This window comes from Crocodylus porosus, unplaced genomic scaffold (assembly GCF_001723895.1).
Source record: "Crocodylus porosus isolate Cpor-Errol unplaced genomic scaffold, CroPor_comp1, whole genome shotgun sequence".
NCBI lineage: Eukaryota > Metazoa > Chordata > Crocodylia > Crocodylidae > Crocodylus > Crocodylus porosus.
Genome location: NW_017728886.1, coordinates 11,621,961 through 11,636,756, shown reverse-complemented (window position 1 = coordinate 11,636,756; position 14,796 = coordinate 11,621,961). Strand labels below are relative to the sequence as shown.

General features: G+C 39.8%; 1 protein-coding gene across 5 annotated transcripts in view; it reads right to left on the bottom strand.

Moving 5' to 3' along the window:
* GALNT11 (polypeptide N-acetylgalactosaminyltransferase 11) overlaps positions 1-14,796 on the bottom strand; it is a 73,169-nt gene that overhangs the window by 26,012 nt on the left and 32,361 nt on the right. For all 5 annotated transcript variants that reach the window (XM_019530386.1, XM_019530377.1, XM_019530403.1 and 2 more), the window contains exons 6-9: positions 11,259-11,508; positions 7,863-7,980; positions 4,867-5,019; positions 2,393-2,611 (exon numbers count right to left, since the gene is read on the bottom strand). In XM_019530386.1, coding sequence (XP_019385931.1) covers positions 2,393-2,611; positions 4,867-5,019; positions 7,863-7,980; positions 11,259-11,508 — 740 coding nt within the window. The remainder of the gene's footprint in view (positions 1-2,392; positions 2,612-4,866; positions 5,020-7,862; positions 7,981-11,258; positions 11,509-14,796) is intronic.

Here is a 14,796-nt window from a genome sequence, read left to right as displayed (position 1 = left end):
GCTGTGCGCCGCTGGTCCAGGAGAGCATGGGGGGGGGGCAGGGTCCAACTGGATCTGCACAGGGTGGGTGGGGCTGAGGCTATGCTCCAGGTGGGCGTCGGTGGGAGTGGGGGCTATGTCCTCCTGCTGCTCACCCAGGTGGGCCAGGCTGGGACAGGAGTGCATGGGAAGGAGCCGCTGCACTGCCTCTGGATGAGTGGCATGCATTGGCGGGACCCGCTCCAACCTCCCCACGCCTCCATCCCTCACCCCTGCCTACCCCGGCTGGGCAAGCGGGGGGGGGGGGGACGCTCTGTGCCCCCAGATCTGGGGGAGGGGGGGCTATTGGCAAATTTTAGGATGGCTGCAGTGCCCGCTCTGCCACCCTCCTCGCCCCAATCCAGGGCACACATGCACTTCATATGCCCTGCTGCCACTGGCCCAGACAGGGCAGTGGGATGCAGGGAGGCCGGGGCAGCTCCGACCACTGCGCACTGCTCATCCAGAGGCAGCGCAGAGGCTCCATCCCATGTCCCCCTGCCCCAGCCCAGCTGAGCGAGCGGTGGGAGGGCATAGCCCCCGCCCCATGCAGATCTGGTTGCACCCCCCCCCATGGCCTCCTGGACTGGCAGCATGAAGCAGCAGGAGCCACCCCACCCCCTCCCCCAGCTAGGCAGTGCTTGCCCCAGCCCATGTCCCAGCCCCAGCTCCAATCCTTCTCTCACTGGGGGGTCACTGATCTGCACACTCCTTACCTCTCCCCTCCACAGACTTACCAGCTGGACACAGCTGCGGCCATCTTCATAAAGGAACCAATCCCCCATTGATAACATTGTTCCTACGGGGAAAATTGGTTCCGACTTACTACATTGCTACTTATGTGGTTTTCAAAAACCAATTGTGTCGTAAGTCTGAGGACTGCCTGTACCTGAAAGGGAGTTTGAAAGAGGATGGATCTAGGCCGTTCTCAATGGCAGCAGATGACAGAACAAGGAGCAATGGGCTCAAGTTGCAGCAAGGGAAGTTTAGGTTAGATATTAGGAAAGACTCTCACTAGGAGGGTAGTAAAGCACTGGAACAGGCTACCCAGAGTGGTGGTGGGATCTCCATCCTTGGATGCGTTTAAGATGCAGCTTGACAAAGCCTTAGCTGGGATGATCCTCTTTGAGGAGGGGCTAGATTAGATAACCTCCTGAGGTCCCTTCCAACCCTCTTTTCCTATGATTCCCAATTCAATCAGTTGATAAGGAACAAACCAGGACCTTGATTTTTAAAGGGACATTGGCCCAACTCAGTTCTAAACTAAAAATGAAAATACACACATTGTAGACTGTCCCAAAGCTCCTTCTGCGTAAAATATTATTTCAACTGGTTTTGCACAGAAATAGATGTTCTCCAGCATGGATCACCCTGAGTAACTGGGATTCTACGAATAAGTTTCATAGTTTTGTAAAGATGTACCACTAAATATTGCAGGCTATGTCCTGATAGGAGGTAGGCACAAGGTTACTGAATCAGTTCATGAATATTAATAAGAGGTTCCTTCCTGTACACACATAAAATAAGAATTTATTTGAATGTCCTCTGGGTCCCTTTCACACAGACAATACTCATACATAGTCTATGGAACTGAAGTTATTCTTTATTTCTGGGGAAGTTTAAACATAATTACATTATTAAAAATAATTCAGCATTGGTAAAGGGAGGTGCAATTCTACTTATTTCTGGATCTGGATAAAAGCAATAAACGAAAGTCTACCTATTAGGAGATGACCCATGCAACATTTTCAAAATTTTTATTCAGCACTGGTGGCTATTCTAACTAAAACTCCCACTAGCACAAAACATATTATGACTTGCTTTGTAAAACAAAGCAAGAAGCAAAATTCCTTATTCTGCCTCAACCCTTAGTAGTTGAGCAAGAGGCACTTTCCCTCTCAAAAATTAAATGATCATTTTTGTAGAAAACTACCCAATAAATGCATCAAGTTAGAAAAGCTAATGACATTGTACACCAATTTTGAACAAACAAAGCATGACATTTCCAGACTTTCTTCTCTCTCCAAAATTTATTCTCAGGAGCTCAAGTTAGCATGAGGGCAGCTCACCTGAACAATACTTAAGCACCTTCACAATAGGACAAGATACTGCTTCAATACTGAATCACCTAAAAAAGGATCTGAAACACATTATGGAGCCTTAAAGCTTTTCCATTTCATCTCTGGACTTCAAGAAAAATATTAGTTACTTTAGATTTTTTTTAAGCTTTGCTAGTACAACATACAGTCACCACCCACAACTGCTATGAATACAGCCCATTTTACTTGATTCTGGGTGCATTTTTTAAGAATAAGTTTCAAAACCGCATAAAAAGGAAGAAACCCAGGGTTTCTAAAGAAGTTGATCATCTTACCCTTCCACGTTTGATTATTTTTGGTAGTTTTTGTGCTCTGTTAATAAATACCGGTTGCTGAGCTTTGGCATGGGGCCCAGACACTTGCATCTCTGGGTAGATGTTATCTAAATACCACTTAAATGACTTGCAGTTCAATTTTTTCCTCAACTCCACACGGTCAGTAATGTTTCCATAGCTTCTGGTTCTTAGTTCAGGTCTTAGGGCAAAATATTGTTCCTACATCAACAGAAATCAGGGAAGAAAGCAGATCAGCACCATCTATCATCTGTCTGGTACTCAGTTTTAACAGCACCTATTCCAGCACATAACGCAAACTACACAAGTGTTCCACTTCACTACTGACCAAATGTATTAGTTCTTTTTAAAACTGACTCTAAAGATATAATTATGGAATTCCAATGCTTATCATGCTTCAATAATTGTAATACCAAACATTTATGAAAGAACCTAAAGTCCCCCTATGAGCCTCTTCCAGGGTATCTTCCTGCAAATGAACATGGTTATGGAATACCTGAATTGTACAATTATTCTCATGGATTTCAATAGGACTATGCATGCAACTAAATGTTTTCACTTGCGCTTGCAGGATCATGCCTTTAATCTGAATTCTCAGTTAAACAGGGCTCATTCCTTCTCTAGCCTCAGCGCACGTAATGAAGATCCTACAGGCTGCATTTTGGTTGTGCCCGAAGTGAAGTAGTATGTGATGGCATTGGAAAGACTCCAATTCAGGCTCAGATATTCCCTCAGTTCAACCACATATACCCCCACCAAAAATGCAAAAGGAACTGATGTACTCCTCAACTGGCATAATGTGGTTTGCAAAACCTTATTTGCTGGTGATACATGGAGAACAATTCCCCGGTTGATTTTCAAATCCCAGACTGTGATTGTACGTAACATAAAGCAAAATAATAAAGCAAGTTTAGAGAATGCATATTCAATGAGCCCAGAACCCTGGCACTTTGTTGAATAGATCCATATTATACACGATGGGTAGAATTTGCTGGCAAAAATGATGCGACCTTATTTTCATTTTCGGGACTCATCTCTGATACTGTAATGAAGACTATGTAGCTGCTATTCCTGAAATTTTAGTGTGCTGTAAGGCGCAGTGATGTTATCACTGATATTTCTGTGCCAGAAACAAGGAAGACGACAACGACTAACGCAAGTCTCACACAAAGACCATGGATAGAGTAATTGTGCATTCACACGGGAATACATTAGGTAACATTTTGTATGAAATGTCTAATTGTGTATTATTGTTCCATCCTAAAAAGTTGTAAAGTAATTTAACTCTTCCTTTTTCCTTCAATGATGCAACTATGGTGTTTTACTTTTGCATTGTTTATTTGCATCTCACACTGAAGAGGTATAAATTGTATTTGTCCACAAACGTAAAGATAAAATGCAAAACGTAACTATTTCACTTTCTCTCTGCCAAAGTATTTTACAAAACAGAAGAAAACAGGTCATTTATATAACTCATACCTCTGGGGAATTCATCCTACAGTGACAAAGTCAATATAATCCTGGGACTAAACATTTTTATTATATTTAAAAAGAAGGAAATATTTCCAGACCTATCTTTCACCCCTAAGTTTGCCATAATGAAAGAATGAAACTGTGGCTAGTTTCCAAGAACAAGATTAGAAACAGCTGAAGGACTCAACAGCCAACACAAGGCCAAAGTACAGATCCAAGGTAAAACCTTGTTAGAATCAGCATGTAAAGGCCTTTCAAACAGCATAGTGTAACTGGGAACAAAACATGAAGCAAACCAAAGCTTCCAGGAAAACCAACATTAACTGTACATAATAAGCCAAAGTGGTGATGAAAGGACTCCAAAGTGCCAAACAGGATAAAGTGCTGAAATGCTGGAAAAAGGAGATGAAATGGATGAAGCTAAAAAGCATCTAACGCTGCTACAGCATCAAGGTAAACCAGGTTGAGGCAGATCAAAGCACCCATGCACAGTGCTGTAAACCCAGATATAAACTGCAGATAGCAGAGCACAAGTGGCAAGCACAAAACAGCTCTTAAGGGGTCAAGGGAAAAATTGTACCAGAGGCATCAAGAAGCAAAATAGCCTGCTGAAAGGTTGGACTCAAAAGCAGAATCAGAACCTGGAAGGTAGATTCAACACACACAAACACAGTACAATTTCCCATCTGACCACCCCCAAGGAGACCCAAGGGGTAAGACTATTACCTGGGAAAAAATAAAAACCAGACCTGACTAACAGGGCACCAGCTAAAGGACACCTGCAGCAGTGCTGGCAGGGAACAGAGGCCTGGAGCAGTGTCTGAAGCACTGAAGGGATCTTCTTCAGTCTTGTCATCCTCACTAACACTTCATGGTTCGATAGGAACTGACTGGTACGTTTAGGGGACAGAGGCTGGAGGTCCAAGGAAGTACCCATACACTTCAGTGGACCATTCCCATTTCAATCCCTAGCCACCTCTTACCTTATATTCGTCCATCCACACATGTGCCAGACGCAGAGAGTTGTGTGCCATGGTATCCTGCCCCCCCGGGGAGCCATATGGGCGCCTCTTACGGAAAATGTGTCCCACTCTGGAGCAAGGGATGATTAGTAGTCTGCCCCCACACATCCAGATCTGTCCACACAGAAGCACAAGACACATCATTTTATAGCCCATAAAAGGCTTGTTTTTGTAAGGGATGATAGCTGGGCTGTATTGTACATTCCTACTGCTCTGTTTTCAAAAGCTCATTGAAACAAGCTAAATCCAAACCAGTTTCCTCAGGCAGGGCTTTATTCTTAAAATAGGGCAATTTCCATGTCCAATCACCTCTCTCAGCTCCCAGCCATTTTCCAAGCTGTTCAAAATAAAAAACTGCAAGTTATTTTTGGGAGGGGGTTGGTTGTTCGTGTGTGTTTTTTAAACAAGATATATTTTCTTCATTCTCTTTTTACTTAAAAGTGGCCAAAACATTCTTCCTCAGTTTTTAATATTTAATCTTCAGACAAAAGCCCTGCAATGGACCTCTTAAGGACAAAAAGGTGAAAGCTTTAGAAAGTTATGAATGACTAAAAAGAAGTTAGGCTTTGTCTGCACTAAAAAGGTTTAAGAACAAATGCAGTCAAAATAGCGTACCATCTATGTGAACAGCTACTCCAGAAAAAATGTGATTTTTCCTGGATAAGAGAATAACTACAGGCATACCTCGGAGATATCGCGGGTTCGGTTCCAGACCACCGCAATACAGCGAATATCGCAATAAAGCGAGTCACACAAATTTTTTGGTTTCCCAGTGCATATAAAAGTTATGTTTACACTACACTGTAGTCTATTAAGTGTGCAATAGCATTATGTCTAAAAAAACAATGTACATACCTTAATTAAAAAATTCTTTATTGCTAAAAAATGCGAAGTGAGCAAATGCTATTGGAAAAATGGCGCCGATAGACTTGCTCGACGCAGGGTTGCCACAAACCTTCAATTTGTAAAAAACGCAATATCTGCGAAGCGCAATAAAGCGAGGTATGCCTGTACTCTGTTAGAAGGTATCTTTTTACTGGTAAATCTGTATCTATACACAAGGACTTTTACTAGTGTAATTATAATAGTTCCTTCAACTAGCACAGAAATCCTAGTGTAACTTTCAAGTACAGGCTCGCTGACACAACGGGTGTTCTTGTGTAAACTTAACTATCACCTCCGCTACTGCTGTTGTAGTGCCCTTGACATTATAACCTGGAGAAAAGGACGTCATCATTAGCCAAACTCCTACACACTTAAAATGTCCCCAAATTACAATTCTTCTCCACTTTAACAAGGCAATTTCCATTAAACAAACTATGTTAATCTTCACAAGTGGTAGTAGTTTGATGAGTTTCCCACATGGGCTGTATGCATGTTATACACACATCCTGAACAGCCTTCCCAAAGAGAGCTAAAAGGTACTAAATGTTAACATGGTTATTCTACCTGACCTTCTTTCTAGACAGTGAAATTACTAGATTGCAGGCCAAAAAACTCCATTATGATCATCTGGTCAGATCTCCTACATAACATCAACCACAAGCCAGTAATTCTTGTATCATGTCCAGAACTCCTGACTGAATTACATCTGACTTTGAAAGATAGCCAATCTTATTTTAATGGTCCCCTTACTTTGACTCTGAAATTTTTCTAGTTTCAGCTTCTAGCCACTGGATTTTTCTGCTAGGCTAAAGAGCTCTCCCCTCTCAGACATCATCTTCCTAATCAGCTACTTCAAGACTCCAGTCAAGTAGGCTTTTACCTTTTTCTCAGATAAGATAAACAGACTGAGTTTCTGAAGCCTCTCACTGGAAAGCAGGGTTACCAGATCTGGAATCATCCCTATAAGCTCTTTTCGGGTCCAGTTTCTTGTCACGTACAGACATCCCAATTGGGAGTAGTATTCCAGTAATTGCCTCAGTACTGCCTCTCTAGACTATTATCTCCTTACTGCCGTTCTACTGCCAATGACTATAGCCACAGCATCGCACTGGGAGCTCATATTTAGCAAGCGAGTCATCATAACTTCCAATGTCTTTCCAAAGTCACTGCTTTCCAGCCTACAATGCCCTTTCTCATATGTGCTTCCTACCTCCTTTGCCCATAGAAAGACTCTATTTGCAGAAAGAGTTTCTTTCAAGTATATTTGTTACTAACTTTGCAGAGGTTAAAAACATTTGCCAGTTGATGACTTTGTTAATGAGCCCTGCCAGATACTTGCCCATACACTTAATGGCCAAATCAATGGGCCTACTGAACTGTAAAAAACAATGTTGCGACAATGAAACTACTACTCAAAAAAAACAACTTTAAATGTAGTTTATTTTCACATATAAAAAGGACACAAAATATAGCAATGCTAGTGAAATAACTATGGAAAACCTACTGACTGTTCCATTTTCCCTCTCTCCAGTCCCACTGAGCTTACATCTTTGCATAATCATGAAGTGGTTTTGTACCCATCGTCTAGAACAGATATTGTTGGGTTTATAAAATCCTTTTGTGTGTAGAGAAATACAAAGTAAATAAATCTGTTTATATTCAGTGGTTCACTATCGGTGTTAAGTCCAATGAATTTCACAAAATGAGTTAAAAATAATCACAGGTATTATATGTGCCCACATCTGCCTCTGTCAATTTTTATAGTTCTAAAATTATTCTGAAGTGTCACTTCTTATGCAGCATGAAAAGCCTCAAAGAAAAGCTCTAAAATGAACAAAAGAGCTGTCAGATATTAGGAAAAACTCCCTCTGATCTTCCACTTACAAATCATCTTCTAATTACTTTTAACAATACTAAAAATATTCAATATACTGAAAGTGTCCTCTTACCGGGCAAAAATCTAACACAGTTTCAATACATTCAATAGCTATTCCAGTGCTAATGAATCTCTTCCTAGAGAAAAGGAAAGAAAGAAGAAGAGTACCCACTATAAACATAAAAGGCAGTATTACCCGAAATGATATCTCCAGATTTTCACCTCCCCAAATATCCATGCCACTGTCATACTGTCCAAGCTCATTAAAGTATTCTCTGTCCATAGCAAACAATCCTCCTGCCATGGTAGGTGATCTGGAAGAGAAAAAAGGTCCCCATTGATAATTAATCCACTGTTAAAGGCAGATATGCAAAGAATACATCATTCTTACTTACATGATGTATATAAACATAACATGGTTATTGGAATTAAAAACAAAAACTTAATACAACTGCTAAAAAATCTGTTCTCAAAATGGACACTTTTTTGAGAACCAATTCTTTAGCAGTTGTATCATTTCATTTATTTATATTATAATATAATATTTATAATTTATTGTATTATAAATTATTATTTAAATATTATTATAAATATGTATGTTTATAGTTTTTATTTTATTCATTCTCTCTCTCTTCCTCCCTCCCTCATGAAAGCTACACTGAAAAACTGTTTAAGTTGGGAGTTTCTCAGTCTTTTTATAGTGGAACACAGGGGTTGCCCTCCTGAATTTCTGAAGATACAGCTCATCTTCCATGACTGGAATCTGAAAAAAAAAGCATAAGCCTTAGACAATACAAGAGCAGCTGAGAATGGGACTACATGCGGATAATAAACTCATCACCCTACTCTTTCGTGTCTTCAAGTTGAATTTCTGCCTCTTTAGCACCAATACAGAGTAGCTACATCTTTCTGCTTCAACTGATTAATTATGCTCTTAATCCAGAAGGTATATATGCAATTATCAATTGTATATCCGTAAAGACACATGCACACATACAAAGGTTCCTATGTACCTTTTCAAATGCAGAACTAATTTATTCTGAGGTTGCCCTAACTAGGAAAAATAGTAAATTCCAGGGTACACTATACTTAGTGGCATTTTTCAGTATCATTTGTATCAGACAAGACCATCATCTCATCTATGTAAAACCAAGACCAAGCTTCAATTAGTAAATCTAACAGGACTTAAAGAGTTTTTCTTTCATCTCAAACTGACTCCAAATCCAGAACTACAGATATACCACCATTAACTTATTAGCTTATTATAACTCTTCTATAGTTATTTGATCTTCATAGGGGTTCCCTAGTCCTCTTCTATGTAGTAAAGCCTTTAAATGAAGAGACTCTGGTATGTCACCATCTTTTATAGTTTTAAAAAAATCTGTACATTAATTTCCATTCTATAAACTGAAGTTCTCCTGCATCACCTAGAAAATCTTGCTTATAATCAGGAAACCTTGGGTACTGCTGCCCTAATAAACTAAATACAAAAAGAAATAACCTTGCAAATACATCAGAAATGCTCATCATCCAATCCTAGTCAAGTGAAAAAATGCAACAAAACTGTCATGTCTTGACCAGCCCTGGGTTTGGGTTCCCTTGTTTGGTCTCGCATTACTAACTAACTACTCCAGGTTTTCACTGTTTACCATCTACCTTGAGAGAATCCTTGCTAATTTGGAGACCTGCATAATCAAACGTGCTGCATGCTGGAGACGGATGAATTGAAAGCAAAAATCTTTCTGTTAGATAAAAAAAACTATGCTCGGGGAGCTTCAAGAGCCCTTTAGAATATTATTTAAGCAATATGAGAGCCTTTCAAAAAAAATGTCAGATCCAAACTAAGGAAGTTTAGTCATCTTGGATGGTGGAACTCGATTAACGTTATTTGCGTTCTTCTCCAGTCACAGAGACATTTGATGGGCCAAACTCCCTCAAAAGTCAACAGTGGCTTTGCCAAGAGAGAAGACTGCCTCTTCAAGCATATTACAGATCATCTTTAACAAAGGTTTCTAAAATGGAGTAAAAGTTAAGTTTTCTACATTACTTCTCTGCCAGATTTAAGAAGCCACCAACATGGTATTTTTCTAAATAGATTGGCTCAGCAATCCATCTCTAAAGTAGTAATACGAGATGTTTCCTGGCTCCCTTAGATGAAATCTTATGACAGGAAGATGTGGAAATAATGTTGCATAGTCTTCAAACCACAGCACTGGAGCTGCTCAAGTCAACTTAAAATATTTTAATTCTATTCCAAGAACAGAGGAAAAAGACAACATAGCCAAGGTTTCAAGCTCCATCTGGAAGAAAAACCAACAAAGCACCACATACCGCAATAAATACATGAATTACTTTCAGAAGATTTAAGTGCTTTCATTTTATGAAGTCTTGATGCCAGCAAATGGTGCTCATTTATGAACCTGAGAAACTAAGGACCTCCAACAAGAAAACAAGCAACAGTATCAGACTCTCCATACTGCTCCGACAACTTTAACTTTGTCACTGGAGGCCTCTCCTCAAAAGAATGACCCTCTCTTTCTCCAAACCTAGTTAATATACCCTCTGCTACGATACAGTTTCTAATAGGGTAGCCAGTTAATGGTCTGGTTACTGATCTAAAATAGGGACTAAACAGATATTGCCAAATTTCATATAGGTCACCAGAGACCCACTGATTGAAAGATCCAAGAAGGTGCTCCAAGTCCTAGTGTGCTCAGTTTAACTTAGTTTTTGGCTTTGAAGAATACTCCTTTCAAGCACTCCAGGTGATCATTGGTCCAATTCAGAGTTGACGGACAGTATTAATTATTTCAGATATTTGCCACAAAGCATGAGGCTATGGCTAATATTTTGAGGTAGCTTTCATATCCACAAACGTTGAAATAGAAAATTCACATAAACAACAGTCCAGGAGGGGGGAAAAAAAGTCTGAAAATCTGGACAGACTAAAATGAAAATGGGACAGAAAAGATTTTTGGAGAACTGCTATAATAGTTTTTCTGTTATCAGCTATGGCATTTGTCTTCTTTTACCAGGAGGAATTTCCTAAAGCTAGCAGTTTATTATCAACTAGTCAAGGCCATCCTGGAGAAAGATGCCATAGCGATATACAGATGAGTGTCATTGTGAAAGTGAAAAATCAATACCACCATCATTAATCCATGTGCATTAAGACGTGGCACGTACACACACATATACACACACCACACACACACCAATGAAGCAAGACACACCAATAAAATGTAAAATTGTTGCATAGTGCATATCTACAATAACTTGTAAGAAATCATGTTTGTGGAATAACATGGCAAATACGATAGTGTATAATCAATCATTCCCTAAAAATGTGTTTTTCTTGCCATTACAGGGCAGACATATTGGTTAAAGAGGGCTTTCTCTGTTAAGATTCTTAAGTTTAATCTTTTCCAAGGTAATTCTGTAAAAATGAACAAGACAGATACTTTGTAATTTAAGGTCTGCTTTTAAAGATGCATATCCACATTTACTCCATAATGCTTAAGAAATGTTCTTTCTTTATCACAAAAAGTCACTTGTAACCAATAGATTCCTTCACAAGTAATGCAAATCTTACTTGATTGGAGCAGTAGCTCCCTCGGGTCCTTCTAGTTCTGACAAAGGAACAAGATCCCATTTAAAGTGCAGGCCCCAGTTAAACCCTCCACGCACAACTGGAGAAGAACTGTAGGTAAGTGTATCGGCGCTGATTATGTCAATCACAGGGCACACCACTGTCTTGCGATCTTCTCTGATTGGAGTCAGCAAAGGTTGCAACCACATCTCATTCACCTCGCAGTGACTGTCCAGGAACACCAGCACTTTTCCTGAAAAGATGAGAACACATTCAGGTCTGCGATAACACTGTATATACAACAGAATTCTATTACAACCAAATTACTATATGTTCAACCCCAAACAAAACAGATGGAAAACTGCCCGGAAGAGTTGACAATTTAAACAAAGAAAAAACTATCTACTGGGATATGTTTTATCAGAAAGGCGGAAGTACTTTCAGAGGTGCCTGTACAAATGACACTAAATACAAACTTCTGAGGGAAATATGCAATTTTCAAATAAATCTCTGACAGTCAGTCTTTGCATATACCGCCAGTCAACAGTGTACCTTGAAGCCTGAAGGAGGCAAGTACAAAAAAACCCCAATACTTTGCTATATGCCACAACACAGCTCTCAAAGTCATCTATGCTTCCACATATATTACGCAGAGTGAGAGAAGCAACGTGCAGTAACACTGAAGGAAGCAGCTAGGCTCCCAACTGTGAGCGAGAACACTCTTCTTTCCAGCAAGTCTTAATTTGTACTGAAAGCGTCTCTGCACCGACTTCAGGAAGAGCTGGACAGAGACATTAATGCAGATATTTTCCCTTTGTTCAAAAAGTGCTTCACAACTTTGACAAAGCTCAAGGGACTCTCTCCACTTAACTTCCACAATATACTTACACACCTATCCTCAAGAAACATCACACTGAGAAACAGTGATAGACAAATAACCACAGGAAAGAAAGACCCTGAAATCAATTATAAGCCAATGCAGGGACAAATGCAATAGGCTTCAAATGGTATGCTAGGGTTTTAGTGATTCAGCAAGATGATCTGTGGGGACTGCTGACTGCAGATAGAAGGCAGAGAGGTGTCAAGCCTCACTACAGGTTCTGATAAGTGCATGAAAACGTAAGTACCTTACTAGGTCAAAACAATTTTCCATCTACCCCAGTATCCTGTCTCTCCCAGTTGCAGGGGTGGATTGTTTAGAGAATGTATATGAAGAGGGATATCTAAAGCAGGGGTGTCAAACTCATCCAGCCCCACGAAATGAATGGGTTTTTTTCTGCTCTAACAGGCAAGTACTTGGAGCATTTCCTTTGACAGTTCTGTGCAGTCTTAGCCAGATTTAGTTATGACATCCTTTGCGCGCAGAATTTTTATAGGAAACCAGTACACAGAGATTACTTCAGTTCTGAGCTCAATGAATTCAAATAGTAGCCCCGCTTTACATTGACATAATGCAGACAGACTTTAAGGCCAGAAGGGGTCATTGTGATAATCTAGTCCGATGCCCTCCACTACATAGGCCATAACATTTCACCCAGTAATTCCTTTAACCTACCATTAGAGCAACAGCTTAATGCACTAACTTCAGTAGCATCATTTCTGATTTCTGCTGGGGCAACAGCACTGTCAGGATCTATATTATTAAGGTCAGATTCTTCCAGACTTATGTTAAAAACACAACCACATTCCTTGAGAAGGGTCATTAACATGCATGGAAATACTTAACCTAATTAGGGATAGCAAAACATGGCCTGCAGATGGCAGAAGTGATTACCAGGTTTAATCTGTGTACAAAATGTTCTAAAGTTTTATTAGAGAGTAGAGTCAATGCAATATTGGAATAACTGCAGAGATATGGGAGAGAACAGATCACCCTGGAGTTCATGGTATAAAAATCTCAGCTGTACAAAAGGTAGTAAACAACATTAACGTCCTTCATTAACAGCAGGTATTTCCGGACCTTATAAAAAAAGCAGCTAATAAACGGCTCAGAATAAAAGCAATTATGTCAATTCACTGCTAAACTAACACAGTCTAGGAAGTTCAACCATGATTTTGTTTCTGTTACTATGCTAATGAGTAAAGCCACCAATTCAGAAGAGTTTATCCACAGCTCAGAATTGTCTGGCAACACATAGCTTCTCATGCCAAAGAATTTATCCATAAAGATAGCAATAAAAATGCACTCTGGGCACATAAAGCACCAGAAATCCTCTATCCCAATTAACTGTTGTAATGATAACAAAAAAGCCTCAGGTGAGAAGCAGTTCAGTGATGCATGAGAAACAGCAGCTTGCTTAGAGTTCTTTTGAACTGCTATCATGAAAAAGCACAATACCTGGTAGATGAGCAGCTGTCAGTGTGCAGAGATGAAATGTTTTGCATAATCCAGAATGTATTGAGATGGGGAAAAAGAAAATGCTGCACTGTTTCATTTTTTTTTTTTTAAATCAACTACTGTTGTTCTTTGCAATCACTGCAAATTCAACTATGGAAACAAACTCATGGAAGATGCGACTGCCTGTATCACTTCCACTTTTGCTAAAATAGAAAGGGCTACACAGGTTTTGGCCCCGTATTCAGGTTTGGGGGTTTTGGTTATTTTTAATTATATGATGTATGGGCAGAAACTACTCTCATTTACACAAGGTAAATCCACTGAAATCAACTGACATTGTCTGGATTTAAACAGTCCTGTAAGGAGGGCAGGCTGACCTGATACTGTTAAGCAGCAACTAATCTTATTTGTGCCTTGTGTTTCCTATGTGGGGGAGGAAAAAGAATTAACACACAAGGTGCACTGCAGCTATATTCAGACTGTGGCCTGGATTGACAGTTCCAATCTCTTTTCCTCATTAGCTTAAATCAATCAATCAATCTTCATTTCCCCATGCATGAAAACCCTGACATGTAGGAAAACTAGCAGAGTCATATGGACTCTTAGGAAAGTACAGTCTGTCACCATTTTTCTTATGACCAGCTGGTTGTGGAATCAGATAGACAAAAAACACAACAAACAATAGTCAAGTCCCTCACAAATTACATTTCTTGCCTTAGCACAAAAGAAATTCATAAACATCTTAGAATAGGGTAATTATAATGTCAATCAATTCAGTGCTGAGCCAATGCAAATTTTATCCATTTTTTTATAGTAAGATTGTTTCCTAATCTCAAACTAGTACGCAAAACTGAGTCAAGTACAGGAATATCTGCATCTAGAAGCCATTTAAATCTCAGAGCTACTCCTTCCTGAATTCTTCTATTTATTATGTCAGTTTTTCAGATGCCAAATTTTTACACCCAAAGCAGATAAATGTATAATGTACATTGGATACCTTGATAAACAGAGAGAAGTAGTTAGCCGTGTTAGTCTGAAGTCAGGCACAAGGCGTCTGAATAATTAATGATCTCAGGTTCATGAAAGCTTGTGCTCATATCTTATTTACCGTATTTTTCGGACCATAAGAAGCACTTTTTTCCCCCCAAAAGTGGGGGGAAAACGAGGGTGCGTCTTATGGTCCGAAGGTGTGTGTCCCGGGGA